We start from the raw sequence: 24,436 nt of genomic DNA on the forward strand, positions 1-24,436 counted from the left end.
TCAGACCAAAGTAGGACAAAAATCAAAATGTGTGGTCTCTAAGTACTTAAATTCCTTCTTTCCAGCTATCTCAGGAAGAGAGATATAAACCCCACTGATATTTCTGCAGTTAGAATTAAGCCAGCTCTCACAACCCACACACAGAAAGCATTTGCAAAAATGTATGTCACAGGCACAGCACTGATTTCATTTATATTGCTTTTAACATACACACCAGTGAGGACTGCTACATCTTTGTAAATGATCAGGTTAAACCAAATAGCTGGCAACTAAGGGTTTAGTGTGGTTCCAGCAGGCTCCCTAATACAAGAACATAAGCCACACTATAAAATGCATGGCCTGGGTTTCCCCTGCCACTGAGAGATCTGTTTGCATTTTTATTTGTAAAACACTCTATATTTACAGAGTGTTTCCTAATATTTCATTTGCTGCTTATCATTTCAAAATCAGCATGGGGTGGTAGGAAAAATCATTAGGGGAGAAAAAAGAAGTATGGGGTTCCTGTCACTTCTTAGGAGTCAAGCTATTTGGCCGCTAAATAAGTTACTTCATTCAAGGGCTTGCTGACAAGCAATTGTTAAATCAAAGATTCTTTACCTGGGGTTCAAAGACTTTGTGGAGTCTGAGAAACCCTGTAATTACAGAAGCAAAGGTTTATGTTTGCACATAGGCGCACTTCTTTTTTTTTTTTTTCCCGGAGAGAGAGTCCATAGGTGCTCAATAAAATCATAACCTAGAATAGTCTTAAGAAGCATGGACCTAGTGTAAAGTCAGGGGCAAGCGCCATCCTTCTATTTCATTATAGTGCATCCTCAATACATGTTTGCAAAGGTAAAGGCACTGCATTAGTTTCTTCACCTATAAAACCAGAACTGTAACGTGTTCTCTGACGACCTTCGAAGGCTATGGCTTTAGAAGTACTTAAACATAATTGAAGGTATTAATAAATTCAACAAACATTCCTTGGGCAGCAAGACGCTAGGCGCTGTACAAAGACTAATAATTATTGATTGCATTTTTGATATTAGAAAGGAAATAGCCTTCTGAGTAAATAATGCACCTGGGAAACTTACTTGGCGGGGGTAGGGGGGTGTCCTCAGAAAAAGAAACTATTCCCCGGCTTTATTGATGCTGCATTAGAAGCTCACTCCAAAAGATGTTACAGTTTTCAGTTATGGGCATCATCATCTTTTTTTTTCACCTGTGATTATGAGATTTCTTTTCTCTAGCAGTTTTCCAGCCAAAGCTCTCTTATTGTCAGAAACTCTAGAACTCGTAGTAACTAACCACAACTGTGCCCTGGCCACCTAACACAGCAACACTGGAAGAGAAGAAAAAGTCTTTCACAAGAAACACATAGAGTCTCAATCTATTAAATGTACGTTTGCAAGTGCATTTATTTTGAAAAATATATTTTAATAACATGTTGAGTTTAATAGGCAACTTCAAGGTAAAAATCAAACCACTGTTCTATTTAACAACAGTTATGACTATGAATGACATATGATTATAATCTATGAATATACACCAAAGCTGTCAGAACAGGATGTGCTCCAAGTTCTTAGACAAATTTCACCAAAGATAAAGGGGCCAAATTCATCCCTGAGTTCCTGAGATCTTATTACACTCCAAACTCTGGAAGTGGCTTTTTTTTTTTTTTCCAAAGTTAGATTGTTAACTCAGTTTAAACAATTTTCCTAAGGTCACGCCTAAGCTGTAAGCTATAATAGTCACTTCTCTCTCACTTGAATAATGACTTTTTTTTTAGGAGTAGCCTTCCATTTTTGCCCTGAGGGTTTTGCAGGTGACAAAGAAATCATCAGACAAAAATCTGCCAACAAACAGGATGCCACAGCAATCTGTTATTCTGACATAGCATAACTCTTCCGGGTAAAGCATCTTTATCTTTAAAATTCAACAGACACGCTCTAGCAGACCCAGGAAGGCCGGTGCAATATAACCGATTATATACAGATGATGGTGCTTTAGAGAATTCAAAATGCCACATAAATGCAAGATATACCAAAATCCAGATAATTCCCAGCAACGTTTTTGCCTATGATCTCTGCATGGAAGAAAGAAAGAAGACGTGGACCCTGTGGAGCCTGGCTCAAGGCCCTCCTCTCTCTACAACCCTACTAAGAGAGAAGCCAGGTCAGCAAGTAGTTACCAAGCGTTTCCTAGAATCAGGCACAGTGCTAGATGCTGAGGGGATCAAAGTAAGTAAGGTGGAACCCATGCCCTCCAAGGTCTCAGGCTGGCAGGGGAAACAGAAGAGGTAGAAATCCAATACACATGTCTCCAGTATAGCAACTAGGAGTGGGGAGAATTACAACTCCTTTTGGAACTAAAAGGACACTCAGAAAACAGTCCAAGAAGCAACTAAGACACAGTGGTCCGAGAAGAAACTAGGCCCAAGGTCATGAAAGAAGACAGCATCAAAGCATCAAGTGGGACCCAGTCTCTCAATCCCCAGTCCCTGAGCTTCTCCCCTGGATCATGACCCAGGCAGGAATCAGAGTAAAGGACTTGCTACAGGGAACAGTCTACCTGAAGGTGCACAGGGCCAACATCAGTAGGGCTCACTGGCTATGCTCTGCTGACTAAGAGGACACGATAGCAACCTGGCAATTTTCTGAAGCCCAGCGGGTCAGGAGAGATGACCTACTCCAAGTGCATGCTTCATACAGTCTCAAAACGTGTGAGGCAGTTTACTCCCGCCCAAACCAAATGGTTAACTAACCAAAGCCATGGCCATCTTTACTACGTAAGTAGTTCACTGTGCAGGCATGCCTTTGCTCTAGGAGTCTAAGAAACGCTAGCAAGGGTGTTTACCAGGCTCTAAATATTCCTAGGGCTGGAACTACAAATCATGAGTCCTTCCTGCTCTCCCAAAAAGACCTTCAAATGAGCGATCTGAAGCTTTTTCTAAATGCACCCAAAGAAGCCCCCTCCCCCCACTAAATGGGTAGGGGACCTGGGACAGGGTATTTGGGGAAAGGAAAAAAATTAAGCACTCTTCAGGTGACCCAGACATACAGCTCTGATTAAGAAACAATGTCTTTGAGTCAAGGATTTTGGATACTGGGTCAAATATTATTTACATTGAAATATAAACCCCAAAAGCCAGTAAGATGGAAATCATGTTCACCTTCAAGTTGAAAACTATAAAGATTGCCAATTACCATCAAAATAGTACAAGAAAAAAAATTTTTTAATAATCTTGCAGAAAGATCTTTCTCCACCAGTACAAAAACCAGAAGCCATAAAAGGAAATGAATTATAAACCTAACCACACAATTTAAGATATTTACACAGGGGAAAAAAAAACTAGCATAAACAGAATCAAAAGACAAACGAAGAGACGGGGGGAAAAAAAATTGTAAGCACATGAAAAAATATTTGTAAAACATGAAAAAAAGTATATTTAACTAATATACACTCAACTACTTTAAAATCGATAAGAAATGACCAACAACTCATTAGAAAATTACTCAGAGCTTATAAACTCTCAATATGTAGGAGATGCAATGGCTTGTAAACATAAAAAGTACAAATTTTTAAAAAGGACTACTATCTATCACAGGTTAAAGCCAAAAAATCAGAATTCACAGCATTAAATTGTACAAATACACACATTTCATGTTCCATTGTTGGTGGGAATACACCTGATGAAATCAAGTTGGGGGACAATCTTGAAATGCATTCAAAATGAGATTCACCAGAGCCTTCTGTAACTAGAAAAAAAGACTAGAAAACACCTAAATGCTATTAGCAGAGGATCAGTTAAATAAATTATGGAATCAAAGATAGAAAGGGAACATATAATATCTAAGACACAGAGTTATGTGAAAAGAGCAAGGTGCAGATCTGTTTCTTTACTATGCTCTGATCTGTATAAGGAAACAAGATATATAAATATACATGCTTGAACACATGGAAACTATTTCAAGAAAGACATACAAAACTGTTCAAAGTAGTTGACCCTGGGGAGTAGGTCTAAAGGGGAAGTAAAATCTACTTTCCATTATATAATATTTGCATACAGCTTAACAATTTATGTACTGCTTTTTAAACTTCAGGTCAAATTTAAAGTATTTTAATAAATACAACTAGTTTCTTAGGGCCCTAGATCAGTCTCCAAAGTAGGAGGCATGTTAAACCCCCAGGGAGCATACAAGAACTCCAATGGGATGCAAGAAAAAAAAAATTAGAATTTCTATTTATACTATGACTTCATCATTTTAAATTTCTGTTGTTAGTAATTTTAGTAATATTAGATCAACTATTTCATACAATAGTGTGTGTGCGTGTGTGTATATACACACAACTAGAGACATCCGGTAAACATTCGCTCTGGGGAAAGTAACAGTCCCTTTTTAATGTCTTCTGAGGAAGGTGCCATTTTGTCCATTCTCTGGGGAAAAAAATTTTACACTTATGATCTTGCACCTGAAATCAGTTGATAAAATCATGCGAGATAACCGCCCCCCCCCCCCATCTCCCTTAACCACTCAGAAACTAGAATGAAATCAAAAGACTCGAGGAATAGGGACGGAAGTTAAGCTTAGGGTAGATCCCCACCCACTGAGATCCTTGTGTGGCCTAAGCCACAGCCTGGCCCGCCGGCCGCTGCTCAAAACTACCGATCCCTCCCCATCTCTGAGTCTTACTTAGCTCTTCATGGACCCCTGGAGCCTGGCCTGACTGCTGCCACTTGAACTTCACCTCCTTGCCCTCTCATCCACCCCTCCCTCTGCTCCAGCAACCCTGGTGTCTCCTGCAACACACCAAACACACTCCCTGCTCCAGGCTCCTTCACAGGCTGTCCCCTTGGTCTAGAAAGTTCTCTCCCCAGGGAGTCACATGGCTCCTCCTCACTGGCTATCACATCCCTACTCGAGTGTAAACAAATCCTCAACTCTCCTTTTCCACATCCCTCTCTACCTCCTCCTGCTTGATTTTCCCTTACAGCACTTAACACCAAGCAAAATATCTTTATTTGTCCCAAATATACTAGAATATAAGGGTCGTGAGAGCAGAGACTTTGTTTGTTGCTGATTGTATCTCCAGGACCCAGGCTGTGCTTGCCATTTAATCTGTGTTCAAAAAATATGTGCTGCGTGAAGGAATGAATGAAAGAATAAACTGAGACCTGCATGGACACCTCCCCTTTCTAATATTTCTACTGTCAGAACACAAAGCTCTCTCCACCCCTCACCTAGGACCACTTGTGTTAAGGTCGATCACAAACAACAGTCATCCTTCCAAAGTCAGGAGTCAATTCTGAGTCTCATCTTAACCTGACTTCTCGGCATCATTTAACACATCTTCCTGCATCATGATTACACTGCTTGCTAGAATTTCTGCACTTGCTTTCCAGAAACACCAGACTGGCTTGGTTATCTTCCTCCCCAGTGAATGCAGTGCTGGCTCCTCCAATGCTCCGCGGCTCAGCCCTGAGCCCCCGTCTTCTCCAGCTATACTTTCTACGTGACCTCTTCTGGCCCCATGACTTTAAAGCCCACCTGCATTCCCACTTCTTCCAATCAATGCCTCTAGCACTGGCCATCCATGGCAGCTATGAGGTATATCAAAAGTGTGTCCCAATTCTTGACTGTACCCACCCCCAGATCCTGGATGTTATCCTTAATTCTCATCCTCTCACCACTCCCTAGCCAAGTCCTGTCCTCATTACCTGAGACAATGTGAACACTTCTCACCACCTCCATGAAGAAGTCTATCCTCTCTCACGGGGACGAATGAAAAAGTCTTATTGACTCATTTCCCTATTTCTCTCTATAGTCATTTCTCCACACAGCAGTCAAGGGCAACTTTTTAGAAACAAACCAAATCATGTCACTCCCTTACTCAAAACTGCATAAAGGCTTCTCATCATATTCAAACTAAAATCCAAACTCTTTACCATGGTCTACAAGGCCCTCCATGATCTGACTCGAGCCTAATTCCCAATCCAATACAACATGGTCTGCCCAGAACACAGTCCACGTGTATTATCTGGTGGAGTTAACAGCATGCGCAGTCAACCAAGAGAAAGACTAGGAAGTGTGTCCAGAAAAAAAAAAAAAAAGTGTAAATATCCAACCAATCGTGAGAACAGGCTTTGATATCCCTCAAGTCAGCCCAATTCTTTCTCTCCCATCTCAAGTTCATACTTGACACAGCTCTCTACCCTGCAACTGGGCTTCAAAACCATACCTACATCAGACCCTGCTTCACACTCATCTCTTACACCCAATTCCTCGCGTCAGAGGTCTTAAAGAAATGTCAAGAGAAGAGGTTCTCAACAAGTAGGCAATCTTCTACTCCGTTGTTTCCAATGACTCTCTTCTCCACTGTGTCCTAAGATGCGCCAGGGTTTCCAACAGAAAAAATACACAGCCGTGGGCTTTGTCAGCCCTAAAACCATCTTCTTTCCCGAAGGCAAGGCCTCAGAGAAATTAGAGGCACCGCTGCTTGCACAAACTGTGGGGAACTCTGGTGAGTTGACAGGTGCACTGGTGAGTTTATTACCCATTATCTTTCTGACCTGTGTCCTTAGAATTCTAGTAGCCTTGACCTTGTACAGCTGCCCGCATAGCTCTTCTTCAGTTATGCACATTATTTCTGTTTCTCAAATCAAATTCATCAGGTATAGTAGAAAAGTGGAAAGAAAACACAAATTATATAAATATACATATATATAAAAATATATCAACACACATGGGAAATAGAAATTTGTGACATTTATACTACTATCAAGTCTGACTCTCCCCATAACTTAACGGCAATACCAACCCTCAGAATTTCATGTGCCTATCAGGTCCCAAGTTGAGCTTCACTCCTTACAAAAGTCCCTTACAATATCCACCATGAAATCAGGACAGAGGGGAAAAAAAGCCACGTCAGACTATGCTTCATCCTCATCACTTACAACTTGTCAGCTTCAAATGTTAAAAAACATCTACAGAAGAGGTTCTCTCCAAAATTCAGCTTTACAAAAAAATAAGCTTTGGGGGCAGAAAAGATGACCGCCCCAAAGGTATGATGAAGACACCAGGGAAGCTCCCGGCCTCTCCTCCTACCAGAAAGTCCTGACATTTGAGCTCCATTCTTGGGCCTTTAAAAAGTCTACTCATAGTAGACTTTTAAGATGGCACCATCTTAAAATCACCTTAATCACTTATTCAATGGATTGCTGTAGGGCAAAGCTCTTGATAAATGGAGAAAAATTAGCCTCTAAGCAGATGGGGAGATACCAGAAGGTAAAAGAAAGATATTTTTTAAAGTAACGTAAGCAAGGGGAGCAAAGCAAAGATCACCTCTGCTTTGGGGTGGCTGGCCTTCCGTTTATCTTGCTCTCCCATGCTCCCAATAATAGCCTCGAAGATCTACACTTAACTTCTCTTCAGGAAGCGCCTTCTCTTGGCCTGTATTACACAGGTTTTCCATAATCTGAAAATCATTAGCCCCACACAGCTGGCTTTCTGCTTAACTTCCTTACCGTGAAAGACAACCTCACGCTTGTTCCTTGTGCCATTTTTCAATGCTGAGAGCTCAATAATCAAATGTTAAAACACTGGATACACAGTAAATAAAAACATACAAATTTAACTCATCCCTCTCTACATTTCCTGAATATTATGAAATCTGTGTGTGTGTGTGTGTGTGTGTGTATAGACACACACACACACACACATATATATGTACGCATGCATTATGTATTTGGGCATGTTTCCATTTGCTTGCCTCGTAGATCACTGTTCCATGAATCCCAGCCATTCTACTTGAACCAAGTAGATCTTATCAATAGCCCCATGGTCTAACCTTCTCCTGCCCCTTGATAACTTTCTCTCCTTCCCCCTATCTCTCCTTTGAATTCCAGGTAGTACAAAGCAAGTCCACTCTAGAGCCCTATTAGCTTACCAACTTCAAAGCTAATTTATTGGCCCAAGACTTTAGGTCAGTGGTATCCCAACTACAAGAAGAGAAGGGGACAGTTTCTATCCCTTTAAGGTTGGATCTGCACAGGAAGCAGCCAGAAGAAGGTCTTGAGCAACTTTAAAAGCAGCCGCTCAGATGACTGTACTCATGCTGGCACAAGAGCTGTTCAGAATAAATGATGCTGAAAAGGAGGCTGGTCCCTCCATAGCACTAATCATCACCTAACTAATCATCAGCCCCTTTCTGCAAGCTTACTCCCTCTTTGAGCTTCACAGCTGCAGAAGAACAGGCTGGCACAAGCCTCAGAGAGCACCACAGTGAGGGGGCACAGGCCAAGGCCTGGGCAAAAGTGGTATTTCCCGAACTCTCGATGAGGTAATTGCCAACACTCTTTAACCAAGAATAGAGGGTGACAGGAAAGTGGTACCTTCTTAACACGCTTGAGAGGAAACCTATTTTGAGCCCAGGAAAGGCCAAACACACAAATACTAGGAAAAACTTGAAAAAGAACATACTAAATCATTAAACATTAAAAATCACTTATCTTCTTTATCTTAGCTGTTCTTGCCGACTGCTATAAAAACTTCTTCAAGCTTTTCCTTGACTCTATATACAGACATATATATCTATATATGTGGGTGTGGGTGTGTGTTTTATAAATGTGTAATATACAAATATGCTATATTTAGTGACTTACTTCTCCTTCTCTTTTGTTGTTTAGTTGTTGTTTCCCGCACTCCCCCAAAGGGTACTTTGAAATCTTTCCAGTTTTTACAATTAAACCTAACCATCTGGACTAAAATCTTCACATTCACTAAATTAGTCACAGATTTTGTGGGTAAGCTGAGAAAGTAAATGCTATGCTCAGTGCTAGGATTTAAACCACATCTACCACAGCAAAACACTCTCTCTCCAATAATCTCTCCAATTATGCACGCACATCCGGGCTCAAATAACATGGAGGCGACCAGACCACATCGCACAGAATATTTGTACACTGAGTATTACTCTTCAGAGCCCTGAGTGAGTTACAAACAAGCCAAAATGAAATTCTTCAAAAACCCTGCAGAATTTATTTTACAGGCAAAAGATAAACAGGTATATGTTTCCTCCACCATTAAACTTCCTACTACTACTAGTGTGTGCTGACAAGCTGCTCACCAAATTCCGAGGTAATTTAAAGAGAACTGTATCTACATGTTGAACACCAGTAAAAATATGATTTGAATACGCTGGGCATTTTCTAGATTTTTTCAAGTACGAAAGTCTACAAATCTCTTCAGACTTCACTATGTGTCAGAAAAGGAAAATTCAATGTGTTTAAGTTTTCAGCTGAAATCCAACAAGGGCAAGTGATTTTGTATCATCAGCCCGTCACAGGTAAAGAGTTGTAGATGGTACAGAACTTCCATCCACCTAAAACTGGACAGGAGTATCTGCGGGAAGTAACTCCGCAGCTGTACTAGTAACTCCAGGTAAGTAGAAAACACTGGTTTTTACAAGGAAATAAGGTACGTGAATTTATAGCAGGCTTTATAGATTCGTATGTTAGCCTTTCAAAGGAGACTTTAAGCCTTTAATGTGAGCTAAAATAGAAAGTACCTGACTTTGGTGGAAGCAGGTTTATAAAAGTCATTTTCAGAGCATCTTAAAAAGGTTAGCATGTTTCCTTTCACATTTTATATGGACAACAAAAAACAACCAATTAAAATAGTATACAGAACAGGTGAGAGAGGAGGAATCAGACAAAAGAGAACCCTTGTTAATAAGGCAGGAAGCTCAGCACCGCTTCCCCATTCTCTATGTACACGTGAACACAGACCAAACTCACTGAAATACAGGGTATGTTTAGGTGCTTCTTAAAACCCTCAGAAGCATTCACACTGTGGAGGCACTAACAATCTGGGGCGGTGGGGGGTTGGGGAACCTTTCTTTCCAGGGGGGATTAAAACTGCAAAGAGATTTCAATCTTGCAAAGCCTCTAGGCTGTCATAAATATTAACATGAGCTATGTTTTTTTATCTTTGCATTTTTGTTTTGGTTTCCTAAGTAAACCTAGGTTGAGCACGTATCATCAGTCAAACTACACCCGAAGAAATCAAATTTAGGTGGGCCTTTGCAGGCATTTACCTCTTTGGTAAAACATGATTTTTAAAAAATGTCTTTACACAAATTCAGTCTATTTAGTGACTATGACAGTGCTGAATTTTACGAGATTTAAAAGTTTGAAGTTTTATAACACAGGGAACTATATTCAACATCCTGTGATAAACCATAATGGAAAAGAATGAGAAAGAATGTGTGTGTGTCTGTGTCTGTGTGTGTGTCTATCTATCTATCTATCTATCTCTATATATATATATGAGTCACTTTGCTACACAGTGGAAATTAACACAACATTGTAAATCAACTATACTTGAATAAAATAAATTTTTTTAAAAGTTTGAAAAATTATGTTGGATGCTCACAGGAATAAAATCCAGTCTCTTTCTTTACTAACATAGAAAATGTTAATAGAAAAGCATCTAGAATGAACAACAGCACATTAAAAAGTCACTAGTTTGACAAGTCTGAAAACATTTACACCTAAATCTTTACACCCTCTCTGCGCCCCCATTCCTATAATCCCGTTACTCACCACCCGCAGAAAGAAAGATTTGTAAAGTGAAGCTATCAGCCATGATTTAGACTCGAAAATCAAGCCATTTCAAAAGGATCATACCAAAAGAAAAGTACCAGAACTTAGTTAAGGAGAAAAACAAAACAAGATCATGTTAAGCCAATTTAACATATTTGAAAATTCAATTTATCAAATGTGCATCAAGTAGCAAACAAGTAATTTTAATGTTACAGAAGAAATGGGCTTTTTCATGGCCAAACAGCATACAAAGACATCTCGTAGAAACAATACTTGTAAGTAACCAGAGTTATCATTAGGGTGACAGTTTATACACAAAAGAGCACTTTGAGATAAAGGGTTTCATTCCCAAGAAGATTAATGCAAAAATAAAAAACAGTGAATTGGGAAGTATTCAAAATGACACTTCTAGAAAATAGCAGTTTACTAGTGATCTAGTGATGTCCTTAAACCCTTTGTTCAAACACGGATTAAAAGGATGACAACTACAGTGGGACCAAATGCCAGGATTTCTGCTCTCCTATTGGAGGGAGGGAAGGAGGGAGGGAAGGAAAAAGACAACCTGAAATTCTGGCTGCCAGGCAATAGCTCTCCGCCCCCCCCCCCCCCCGCCACCCCAAATTATATACCACTTCCCTGCCGCCGTGGCTGGAGAGTTTCTCTCTATTCAGTACCACGGCCACTAACTAATGAAATAGTGGGGAATTTCTGTAAAAGGGTCCCAATTATTTAAGAGAATGCATTGTCTAGGGCCATTTTAACAAACGCTCTCCACCAGCCACCCCCTTTCCCACACACCTCCTTCCCACTTTTTACTCCCTACCTCTACCGCCACCATCACCAGTCCCCCTCATTTGAACAGGAAAATTCAGTGACAGCCAGTGTCCCCCTCTCAGGTGGAGGAACTTTAAGTCTTTAGCTTCCTGACCAGGCAGCAAAGAAATGACAACCTGCCTCCTCCTTCCTCCCCTCTCTCTTTAGAGCTTAAAAAGTACACTTGGCCAAGCAGTTCTCACCATTCAACAATTCATTCTTCTTTTGTGAAAAACATGGGTAAAAACAGCTAAGCATGATCACAAAACATTAACACCGGGCACTCAATTCCTATACCTTAAGGCCTCATTCTTTTACCTCCTGGTCCATAGGATTTGGTGACTGAATAAATCTTAATCTGTAAACAAACGGTTTGCTCTACAATTAAACCATTCATTCTTTTTTTTTTTTTTTTTTAACTGCTTGGCGGCTACCCAACCCAGAGACTTCTAGGTTCTTCCACTATTTAGTGCTCCCAATGGTTAAAAGGCAATAAGCTCATTTGGAGTTTATAAAACTATGCACCATCAACAAAAGCATGTAATGTTTCCGAGAGGCACGGTGGCTTCTACACACACAATGGGGAGCTGTGTGTAGTCTCCCCCAAAACAAAAATGCCCAGCCCCAATTAAGCGCCCTGGGGGCCTTCAAAGCAGTTATGCTAAGTTGCAAATACAGCAAGATCCACTTGAACTCCAACTGTCTTGTGTGCTTTTCCTCCCAAGGTAGGGGAAAAGCTGGGGCAGACCGACCTCATTAAAGGGCAATTAGTGAACCCCAGGACTTGAGGGGCTAGCACAATCGTGCCCATTGTGAGCATTTCACTATGGGGCCACTCTTTTCTCTCTTTTTTTTTTTTTAAACCCAGGAGGTCTCTGCAGCCTGAAAGGCCCACATTTTAAATTTTTAAGGATTTCAATCTCGCTATTTTTTCTACTACCAGTCATAGAGTAAAAAGAAAGGAAGCAAAACAAAGAACGTTCCTACTTCTTTTGTGGAATTCCAGCATAGCTGAAAGTTTTTTGATAAAATAATTTGAATAATTTATATCCTACATGTAACAAATAATTTAAAATAAGTTTTATTTTTAAACATAGTAAAATAAACGCTCCACCTCGTGGTTATAGAGATTGAAAACAGCAGATTAAAAAAGGACATTATAAATCAATCAATATAGGGCTTTTATGATTATATGTGACAACGTCGTAGAAAAAAATTGATCTGTTTACATTTGAAGGTGTTATTTAGAAACTAATACAGAGTAACGTGATCAACATAACCACTTTACCATCAATAAAATTCTTCACACCTTTTTAGAGTCCATTATTACTGTTGATATCAATCTGCCAAGATGCTGAAGACTGAACACTACAATAAAATACACCAGTAAATGTGGCTGTTTACATTCTTTAAGGGCACCACCTTTCTGCAAATACTAAAGCCGAGACCCACCCCCCCCACCCCACCCCCCCCACCCCCCACCCCCCCCCCCCCCCCCCGGCTGCCTTGGTACTAAATTTCGCAGGAGAAAGTTCAGGAGAAAGTAGTCTTTTAGACAAGTAATAAAGCTAAATTTGACCACCTCAGCGGCCAAGATGTAAACAACTCTAATATTTACATATAATCAGATGGATCAGTATCTTTGTTAAAAAAACAAACACTAAAAAGGAGGAAAGAGAGTTGGAGTAGTTGACCTCCCTCAAAGTAGAACCACCCTGAAACCCAGAGTCCAAGACATTCTCGTAACACTGGATTATGTAGGATAAGGGGTACCTAAAGTCACAGGAAGCCATCGACTATGCCTGCTGCAGCCCACAAGTTCCAACAGCTGCCAGAAGGTGTGCTCAGGATCCAGGCACAAACTTGTAGGATAACATTAGTGCCCATAGTGACATCTTTAATGCTGCCCTGGTATCTGTTAGGCTAACTAATCGCTCGATTCGTTCAGTTTCTGAATATCAAATGAAAGTATTTAAGAGTGTGTAACAAGTCTTTTGTGCCTTGACCCAATGTATTTCAGCTATACTTAGAAGCAAATTTGTGTGTATTCGTGTTCTATTAAAACATGCACCAGGAGGACCCCTCCATTAAACTCGGGCAAACATCCTTGTTTTATTTTAGAAATACTAAAATTGATTTGTGTAACTTGAACAGACGCATTTCGAGAAAAGCTGGAAAAGGCTTATTAAGAGATGCGGGGGGACCCCACGGTGGTTATTGCGCAATGTGCTGAGTAGAGAAGGCTTCCAGAGAAGAAAATGCAAATCCTGGAAGTCATGCCCAACAGCTGGAAACTCTTCTTCTTCAAGGAAATCCAAGGGCTCAAAAAATAAATATTCAAGAGCATTAATTTGTTTCTGGATGTATGCGTGCAAGTAAAACAGCAGTCATAATGTGGAAATTTCAGTCACATTTTGCAACTAATTGGAAGCAGATTAGAATTCCGCCTCAGGGGAACGTTGTCAAACTAGAAGCCGGAGCAAATGAAGAAAGAGGTGACGGCGTTGTGAAGAGCTGACAGATTTACTGCGCTCGGGGCTATAAACGGGTCCTGGGAGGGAAGGAGGGCGCGGCCCCGGCGGCGCGCCCCCGCCACGGCCCCCAGCTTCGGGAGCGCGCGGGCCCGGCCACGCTCCCCGGAGCCCAGGGTCCTCCATCTGCTCCCCCGCGGAACAATAAACCGGGCCTTGCCGAGAAATCCGTGGTCCTGATAAGATAGAAAATCCGCAGGCTGATAAACCCGAGCAGGCAAACGTCAGAGGGAGAGAAGGTTTCTTTCTTTTTTTTCCAGTGGGGGAGGGGAGCGAAAAAGCAAGCAGATTGTGGAGGATAATACAGCCTTGGAGTAATGGAAACAGCTGCTCGCTTTCTACTTCAGTGTCTGGCATCTGCTGCGGCATCATGGGAAAGGCTGGTGAAGGATTTGGGCAAGGAATGTAAATGGAGACAATTGGCCAAATGGAGTTTGATGCGGAAAAGCTCAATTGCTCTGTCTTCAAATCATGTTGTTCCCTTCGGGGAGCAGAAGCCAACAATATTACTGAACTCACATTCCACCTTCAAAGCAGCTGAAAGGTTTGGGAATGGGAACCGCTCTTCAATCAGTTACTTCAGATGTGAAACAATATAAAGGGATAAAGCCTTGCTGTTGGAACAGCCTCCATTTGTCAAAGTGTGCGGCTCATCTTCCACTGATCTTCACGGAAAAGTTAAATCGGAGTCCTTCTTTTCCTATGGATTTCACTTCCTTTGAGAAAAATGTTTCTTAAATCACCACTGCTTACTTCTGAACTGGCTCAAGGGACAATTTCTACTTGTGCCTATTTTCTCCTTGGCTGCAAAGATTCGGTTCTAATTTTATTTCCATCACAAAAGAATTGCAAAGAAGGGAAACGCAGAAACACATAACTAAGTGCTGCTGTGCTAGTCATAAGCCTATAATAAAGCACAGATTTGATAGCATTATCCATGTACTGTGGTGAACCACACACAAATAAACAGTTCTCCATGAAGAATGAAAACCCGAGGCTTCAGCCCTTCCAATTCAAACATTATTGTTGCTTTTAACATGAGCCATCCATAAATCAGCCAAGGAGGTGACAGGAAATCCAAAAGTAATCTGGTCTGGCTATGCGCACTTTGTTAAAAAAAAAAAAAAAAAAAAGATGCTTTCCAACTCATCCTGATGATGTTCTAAGTGAAGAATGGGTAAAACTGTAAAATCCAGTCATTGAAACAAACGGTATTTTTATGCCAAGTGAATTCAAACACGTGGTAGGTGCAGCAACCAAAAAAAGGACAGCCCTCCAGTATGGGGAAAGCGTGCTAACCTACCAAGAACAACTCAAAAAGGACCTTTGAACCTGCAGGAACTAATGCACAAGACAAAAAAGGTGGATCTAAAGCAGCCAGAGGACCAGATGTGCTTTCCTAAGAAACCCAAATCAGGAGTTTTCTTAAATCAAAAGGAGGAACAGTCACTTCTAGGAGTTCCTGAAAGTGTGACCAATTGGAACTTTGTCCTCTGTTGCTAATTGAAGCATATAAAAGAGTCCATTTCTTAAAACATACTACAAACCCTTTTTTTTTTTTTCTTAATTCACTGCCACATGACAAAAACCAGAATCAAGTTGACTGGTAGAAGATCAGTACAACCAAAGACCAAGCTATTATTTCAAACTGTCAGGGGGAAGGCAGTAAAATTGCTACCAGGTCTCCTTAAGTTACCCTTCAATAAAAAGAAGCCATCAGGGAAATAAGAGGAAAAGAAAACACATCAAAACCTTAAAAGTCCCTTTAAGTAAAATTATACGTCTGTGGCACCATGCCATCTGCTCTCTGGTTAAGATAATAAGCCAATTCCACAACCTAAATATCTGCTTTCTAAAATCATTATGTACAACACAAAATACAATCAATATATTTTTAAACTGTGAAAGCAGCCTTCATATGGCATTATTGGAATGTGCCTAAATGTCCCCCGTAGGCACCTTTTTCTTAAGGTGCTAGCTGAGAATGAGGATTACCAGGAGTTGCAAAAAGCTCAGTGGTTGAGCGAGAATAGTCACAGTGAATAATAATCAAACTGGGCTGGGAGGTGGGGATGAGAAAGAAGAAAGAGTAGCTTTGAAAAACCAGCAGCACTATTTATTCATCACTTCCAACCCATTTGTTTGGACCGAAGCACCCTTCTTTTTTTTTTTTTTAACTTTATTTTATTTTAACATCTTTATTGGGGTATAATTGCTTTACAATGGTGTGTTAGTTTCTGCTTTATAACAAAGTGAATCAGTTACACATATACATATGTTCCCATGTCTTCCCTCTTGGGTCTCCCTCCCTCTCACCGAAGCACCCTTCTCTTTGAGTTCTCTATTACAACCAAAATAGATATTTCTAAATTTTCATTTAGCTTCATGGGGAAGGGGGGAAGCCTTCTGAATACCAGATGAGATACAGGTGGTTCAAAGGCCACTGACCTATCAAAATATAAGAAGTATTCGCTTTGTAATCTCTTCAGTTCTTCAGGCAAAACCTATAATCTATTGTAATACTTTCTCAAAGGTATTTCTAACCAAAATTTAGCAGATATGCAGAACTCAGCTCTAGGAGCAAGGTGCCAATCTCCCCGTCTTGAATATCCTTTATGTGCTCAAAATAGCATTACAAACAGCCCGACTGATGGTCAATCTACTATGAATTATTTAACAACCTTTCATTCAGTTGCAAAGGCTTTGTTCGCACTGCCAAAACCTTTAGCTTAAATTAAAAAGAACTTGCTACGGAGAGCAAGAAGTCACTAAAGAAACTTCAGCTGGGAGAGAGAACTGGATGGATATGAAGGGGCCAATTACTTGGCAGCAGAGTGGAACAGAAAATCAACGGTGACTTCTTCTAAAAGAATAAAGCCCACATTAACTAAACACTCCCAGTCCACTCCCAACCCAACAGCTATATATGCCATTATAACATTTCTACACACATACCTATGAAAATAAATACCAGGCACAGGGTACGTCCGATCCCTGTATGAGCCTGTAATGACGACTGAAGTCATTCCTGGGTCAGAGATTTCACCTGTTCTCTTTCCCTATAACCTTAAATGTACAGATTAAAAGGGTATTATTATTTATCAACAACTGTCCTAGTGAAGAGGGGTTATTTCCACTCCGCTGTTGCTAAGGAGCGCCCAGTATTTCCTTAGTTCTGGTTTCCATGTTCTACAAGAATGTGATACAAGTAACTTAGGAATAAACTGTTTAGTATTCAAGCAAAACCCTTGATGTTCAGATCACCGGCAAGTTCAGAGTGCTGGCAATCAAAACTATGTTGTGCTACAGTAATTACTATGAAAAACTTCCAGTGCTTAATATTAAAGAATAGAATAACATGATCCTTCCACCTCTTCTACACCTCTAGAGTGTGTTCAACATGGCAATTATCTCTGTTCAAGAAGCAGAGAGTTTAAACTGCATTGAAACTCAATTATACCCATGACTTTTTAAACATACACTTCAAAAGGCAGGTTTCATTGCATTCAAATCACTGAGCAAAATCTTTTTGCCCAACTTAGAAAAAACAGATTCTATCCCTCTCCATGAGACATCTTCAAGTATAAAAATATTTCGTTTTACTTATGGGACCCACTTCTTCGTTTACTAAAGTAGAGGGATGACTGAGCCCTGGTGAAAGACAAAGAGAGATCCCTCCCATCTGATAGAAGCAGTGGGATGTGCAGCCCTCCCAAACGTCATTACCACACCGCCTAGAACTGCCACCATTTTTAAAAACCAGATCACACACTTGTTAACAAAAAAACACATTACTTTGCTACTTTTAAGAATGCAAAGGAACTAGGAGTGGTAGATTTATGATTTAAGTGCTTGTGGCTAAAATAGCTTTCCAATTATCAAGGGCCTCTTAGGAAGAGCAAGAATGCATTATGTGTTAATGACCACAACCAGGGGTCCCTTCTCCACTCTTTTGTCAAAACCCGGGCAGATCCTCCCCGCAGCTTCACCATTAACATGTCTGTTTCCTGTCAGCCCACTCAGAGATAATGTCATTTATCTGAGGGAGGCACAAGCCCAGTCATTAGCTTCTATAAAAGACCTCAAACAAAGGCCGGATAATGTTTTACCCAGGGCTCTTACTAAAACCAGAAGTCAAGAAGCTTACCATCTAAAAGTCAAGGACTCCAAAGTTATCAGTGTTAAAAGAATATTTCCCTCATGATCAACAATCCTAGACTAACAGCTCGGATCCAGAGCAAGGTCTGTGTAGAACAAACATCGGTCCAGGTGTGGCTACCACGTACAATTAGATTAACCGATAGACGCTGACCAGAGTTAGCCTGGGAGAGCCTTTGCCCCCCCCCCTTGCCTCCAGGGGGAAAATTGACAGAATAATTCAGATACTGACTAAATAGATCTTTGAAGAACTGACCCCTCATTGTGATTGCCTGCAGGAACTGAATAACCATTATAAAGTGTTCAATGGCTGAGCTTCTGGAAATCTTTTAAATAAAAGTGGAACTGGTTAAAATAAATGTAGGAACACGTGTTTTCACAGTGTTGCTCACATTACAGCAATTTCAAGTTGCTATGAAGTACCAGGTGAACTTTTTTTTAATTAAAAAAAAGGCACACACAGTCAAAATTGGAGCAAATCTCAGCCGTTCAATCCTTGTTTTTCATGCTGAAAACGAAGAACAGATGGTTCTTTCCATGTTGTTTGAATCTGGTTATTGAACACCTCTGTGGTTAGGGAGATTTCTCCTTAGCACTTTCGGCATAGATTTCATTTACTAACTATAAAATGCTGCTTAGGAAAAATAAGTCTTTCTAACACCCTAATTAAAACCATCTTGCAGCCAAGCAATTTCCCTTGAAGAGCATTCTTAACCTCATGACATTTGGACAATCAATCCCTCCCCGCCTTTTTTTTTTTTTACAGACTATTTGCAAAGTTATTAAAAGTTGCTAAACGTTATTCATCTTTTAGCACAATCTTGATCAGTTGCTGAGTAATTTTTAAAATTTCTCCAGCAAGCCCAGCAGATTACAAATACTGTGCTCAGAACCCAGTGATGTGCCTGGTTATGCAAATCTTCCAAGCTTCCACGGGGTCTCACAGAAACCTTCGTTGGGGAAAGAGCAGCCCCTCTGCACCCACTGCAAAAGCCCTGTCATCCTCCGAGGAAGCCTACAGAAAAGAAAGGAGCTGAATCAATGCTGATTGGGAGCCACCCTTAGTTACCAACGTTTTCAACAGCTAAATCCCTTATGTAGCTTTCAAAACAGTTTGCTGTCCAACAACAATGGACTTTGTTCTTTAATTATAGCAAGTGACCTTTCTGCCCTTTTATTTCACAGTAGATAAACTGCACTCTCTAAGCAGAATTTGTAGGGGGCACTATATTTGGGGGGGGAAGCATATCATCCACAAACCTTATTAATCAAAATATGTTCTTCAACTAATCACACTCACTTAGAAAACGTGCCAGAATTCCCTAGTGAAGTGTAAAAAGGCTTCTACAAGAGAATAAAATAAAATGAATGATATCCTTTATAGACAGGTCCATCTGTAGAGCCCACACTTAGGCTGTTAAGGACCAGCTTAATGAAAGCAGCATGATATTACTCAAATCATTCTCTTTTCTAAATGCATACTGAAGAGTCAGAATCCTAAGACCCAACCATAAGATCTCCTATGCTCTTCACATGTATTTGAAGTCTCAGCTGTTTTTAAGAATTCTTGTATGTATTTTGGAATATCCCAGCGATCAAATAAACCCATGTACTGTACTGAACTATTAGCCCAGCCGAATGCCTCCGTCTGATAGGTCAAAACTGTAAGACGGTTAAGGAGGATACATGCAGAAGAGCCTCAATACAGGCTATTATGCTTCAAAAGAAAAGGAGGGGGCAGGTGGGGAAGCAGGTTTTAACAACCAAAAACCAAACCGTCAAATCTACTTATTCAGACACGTCACTGGTGGCTTAACCACAAAATGGGCTATAGAAATACAGCTCAAGTATCTTAGAATTATGGCATGTTTTGATTTTGTTCACATATTAAGAGAGTGGCGACTTTTACAACATACTTGTGGTTTCCACATAAAGGACTAGGACGCTCATTGATTTAATTTCATAATTGGACCTTCCATAAGGTCCAATTTATCATGTTTTACATGACTTTGTGTAGTGAAGAAACAGAATAAACAGACCAGAAATAGACGTAGAAGCATGCTGTGAAAATTCACCAGTGACAGCAAGTCTTATGAATCTCCTGGAACCATCCAACCAGGAAAAAGAAAAAGAAAAAAGCACACACACCACATTACACCCCCCTTTGGTTTTCACATTTGACCCCTTCATGAGCCACATCCAATTGCTGAAAATTAACCACCTTCACTCTTAAGACACTTACTCTTCACAAACCCAGATAATCAAACAAGGCTGAAATTAAAACATTGTACAAAAACATCAAAAAAACCTTTCTCAAAGGATGCCTCGGTGTCGAATTATTTTGCCAGGTAAAGCTTGTCCTACTAAATCTTTCCCGCCTCCAGAGGTCTCCTCCTGTCATTAGGAAGTATTTTCTAAATTGAAGTCAAATTTTACACAACCAAGAGTTAGTGGACTTAGAGTGACTTCCCTGGGTGGCATCTGTACAAGGGAGTGCCATCTCTGTGTGCTAAGGAGGAAAGAGTTCTTAAGAGAAGTCCTTCTGGGGTGCGGTGGGCGTGGGGAGGAAAGCTGAAAGAACAGGCTTCCAGATCCTGAGCCAGTACCATAGCTTGACAGAGAATGGCCCACGCTGCAGTATTCAAGCCCCTCAGAGCCATCCCTGAAGGGGCCCTGTGCCCATACCAGCAGCTACGGTTGGCAGTGGTATGAATCTAAATGCACTGTGCTTGCTCCCCTCCCCTCTCTCCACCCCAGACCCATCATGACTTGTTTGCTCTTTATTTAGGTAATTCATATTATCACACTTATACTCCTCTGACTGAAGATGAGTTGCATGTATATGAATAACTTAATTCTTCCACTTTTCATCCAGTTTCCTGTGTGACTGGAAAGCGAAAAGAACACAAAAACTGGAGAACCGACACCACGCTCTCATCTCAGTTGCCATGACAGCAGCCTTTGAGATACTGAAATGTTCCAATTGCCAGCTAAACAAAATTGTTGACTGTGAACATTTGGCTGGAAGATTAAAAGGCTAAGGGCAGTACCTCCCACATTCCAGGCAGCAGTGAATCCAATCAAATGGCTCTGACTCCTTAACCACAGCCATTGTGAGCACTGGATTAGGGCAATTCATCTAGATAGTTAGGGCAGATTAGAACTGCAATTTGAAGACTACTGGCAACAAAAGTAAATGCTCTACTGTACTAATAAGACGACTTCAGAACGCCTTTTAGCAGAAATTATATGAAAGTCCACATTTCAGCAGAAGAATCGAAACCTGGATTGTATTTTTTTTAATGCATTTAAAGTCATCAGTGCGAAATGCTGTCTGACCAAGGGGATATGGATAGAAGAAGCAGGCGTTCAGAGGCTTTTTGCGAGTTTGGCATCATCTACACCTTAATGTACCTTCATCGACTTCTAAAATCATAAAGCCGAAACTTTATTCCTGCAGAAAGAAAAAGGTTTAAATAGACAGCAGTGAGAAATTGTACACAGAAATGATCACCCAAAGACACTTCACAATTTTGACCAAGTGAGAAATAGCAAAGATCAAATTATTTAATAAGCATATAACCAAACAACCGTGCCACGAACCACATGATACGCATTTGCTTCTGCAAGGCACAATCTGTAGAATTAAAGGTTAATTTTATAGAGACAGCACTCACTCCCCCAGTTCGCTCCCAACCTGCTCTGCGGACCAGAGCACCTTCAGCTCTTGGGACATCACTTAATGCACAGTAATTGCCGGACCAGTAAGTCCTAGGCCTCCAGCACAAAGCAGCACAACACGAGGGGCAATTCTTCGAAGGCAGTGTCTCACTAGACTTTCCAACAATGACAAAGATGGGGAAAAGGGTCCGAATTACCTAAATCAACGCTCCCCACCGCTCAAATGCAACACGTATTTCGGGTATCTTTTGGCTCTGTTTTCACCTTTCAGCACACCAATCCACCAAGTCCATTTCACTTTTCTTACCAACATTTCAGCTCCCTGGTCAGGCAAGAAATCCAAGTGATGACACTCTTAAATCTCCAGCTAAGAACTGGGCAAGGGAACAAGGAAAGAGTCCTGGCGGCCACCAAAACCATTCCATTCTTGCTACACGGTTATGAAACCAATGACCCTAGGAGACCAAGGTTTCATTCGGGACCAATAACAGTACCATATCCTTTGACAAGACTATTTTGGAGAATATCATGAAAAAATAAATGCGTGGAGGGTGGAGTGCAAATTCGAATCCTCGACATACCTCTCCGGGGAGGCAACGTGAACCCTGCACCTAAGGACACATTACCAGAAATACTAGGACGTGTAAATTAAAACAGAAGACAGTTCTCCTTAGGGGGAGAAATCAGGACAAGAGGTCAGTGGGTACAGGAGCAGGTTTTCTGTTAAAAGCACACCTCAACGTGCTGACTGGCCAAGAGCCCTTCTGCAGGGCAAAAGGTACTTGGAACACCCAGACCCTCCCACCTGGGGACCCAAACGCTAGCACCACAAGCGGCAGCAGAAGCAGGAGCTAAACACTGCACCCAAGTTAAGCTGCCCCATACCAAAAGTTCACAGGAAGGATGCACAGGAGAGAAATCTCACAAAGAACCAGAAAGCACGAAGTGTAAGGCACACAGAGGCACGTCCCCACCCACCACGCACCCACACAAATGCACACAAAGAGGAAAGTAGGAGATCTAGGAAGGCGTCTTTATCCTACCTTCTCAGTTTTCAGTTTCTTGATTCGCCTGTGGCTCTCCTCCTCCTCCTCTTCCTTCTTTACCAACATAGAGTTTCCCATGAGCCCTGAATCCGGGGCACTTTTGCTAACTTCCCCAGCAGCCGCGACGCTGCCACTCCCAGTGCCCCCGCAGTGGAAGGGGCTCGCGCCACCTCCATTGCTCTTGGCCCCAAAGCCATAGAGGCCCCCGGAAGGGGCCTGGCTGCCACTGCCATTCTGGTGGCCCTGAAGCAGGTCGTGCTTGTCCTTCCTGGATTTCCCCGCATCCTTATCCCGCTTGGCGCCTCGGCTGCTCTGGCTTTTACCTGGCTTCTCCTCTTTGCTTTTCCCGCAGGAGGCCGTTCCCGCGGTGGCAGCGGAGGTGCCGGTGCTGGTACTATTGCTGTTCGGGTTGCCGCCGCCGCCGCCGCCGCCGCTGCTCACACTTTGACCCAGCGCTGAATTCATGCCAGTTGCCTCTCCAGGGCGCCCTTGGACTTCCTGCCTCTTGCCAGTGCCGCTAATCTCGGGAATCCCATACAAGGCAGCAGAAGGCAGAGATTTATTAGCATCCTTAGAAGTTTTACTCCTTTTCACTTTTGATTTGCTGGTCTCTTTGTGTGAATTCCCCTGGGGAGCAGAGGGCTGAACAGAAGCAAATTTTAGGCCATCCGCTAAGGCTGCGGTAGCACCGGCCCCACTGGAGGCCAGACCTCCACAATCCTTAGAGTTGCTGCTGCTAGTGGTGTTGGTGGAATTATTCATTTCAAATTTCTGTCTGTCCTTCTCCAAATCAGCGTCCAAATCAATTATTAAATTTCCAACCCCGATTTCCCAATCATCGCCACTGTCATAAGTATCAACCGTATTTGGATCCACACCCTTTCCTGCCGTAGAAATGTTCACTGACATCCTGAAGATGAGCTCTCTAGAATAAAAATCCGATGAACTTTCCTTTGGAGATGAGGGGACATTCGTTTAGCTCCGCTGGGCTTTCTCTTAAAAAAAAAAAAAAAATCTTCTAATCTTCCTCTTCTTTTTCCTGCCCCAGGAATGGGTCCAGGGGTTTTACACCCTTCAGTCCAGGTCCACCTTTTCCTGTGAAGGGGGGGAAAAGTCGAATATTTCTTGTCTGGGTGTTACCAGAATAAAAAACGATTAATACTGGGGAGTCAGTGAGGGGTACAGGGAAGGATGGTGAGGAAGGTGGCTCATGTATTGTCTCCACAGTCCAATATCAGGTTTAAAGAAAAATAACCAAACCCGAAAAACGTACCCATGACAGTAAGCATCTTACAGTAGCTAAAAAAGAAAAGCCCTTTATCAACAACACAAGGATAATCACTTTTTAAAAAGCATTAAAATATCTTAAGGATCTGAGTCAAGTCCAGAAACGTTTAAGGGAAAAAAAAAAAGAGTTTAGGATTTTTTTTTCTAGCACACACACATGGTAACAACCCCAGAAACACAGCCTGAACACTCGGACAAGAGGAAGGAACACGCTTTAAACATCCTTAAACATGTCCTAGATCTTGCAGTTTTTAAAAGACCAGACCCTGGAAGTTCTCTAAGGCTAGTTTCAGAATGATATTGCTAAATTTTCCTCATTTCTAATTTTATTACTTCTT

General features: G+C 41.4%; 1 protein-coding gene across 1 annotated transcript in view; it reads right to left on the reverse strand.

The window, feature by feature from the left end:
• Nucleotides 1-23,720, reverse strand: part of ZNF608 (zinc finger protein 608) — a 100,878-nt gene extending 77,158 nt beyond the window's left edge. Inside the window, exon 1 of the mRNA XM_065873681.1 lies at nucleotides 22,809-23,720. Within this exon, the coding sequence (XP_065729753.1) occupies nucleotides 22,809-23,720 (912 nt within the window). The remainder of the gene's footprint in view (nucleotides 1-22,808) is intronic.
• Nucleotides 23,721-24,436: the final 716 nt, after the last annotated feature.

Source organism: Phocoena phocoena, chromosome 3 (genome assembly GCF_963924675.1).
Source record: "Phocoena phocoena chromosome 3, mPhoPho1.1, whole genome shotgun sequence".
Taxonomy (NCBI): domain Eukaryota; kingdom Metazoa; phylum Chordata; class Mammalia; order Artiodactyla; family Phocoenidae; genus Phocoena; species Phocoena phocoena.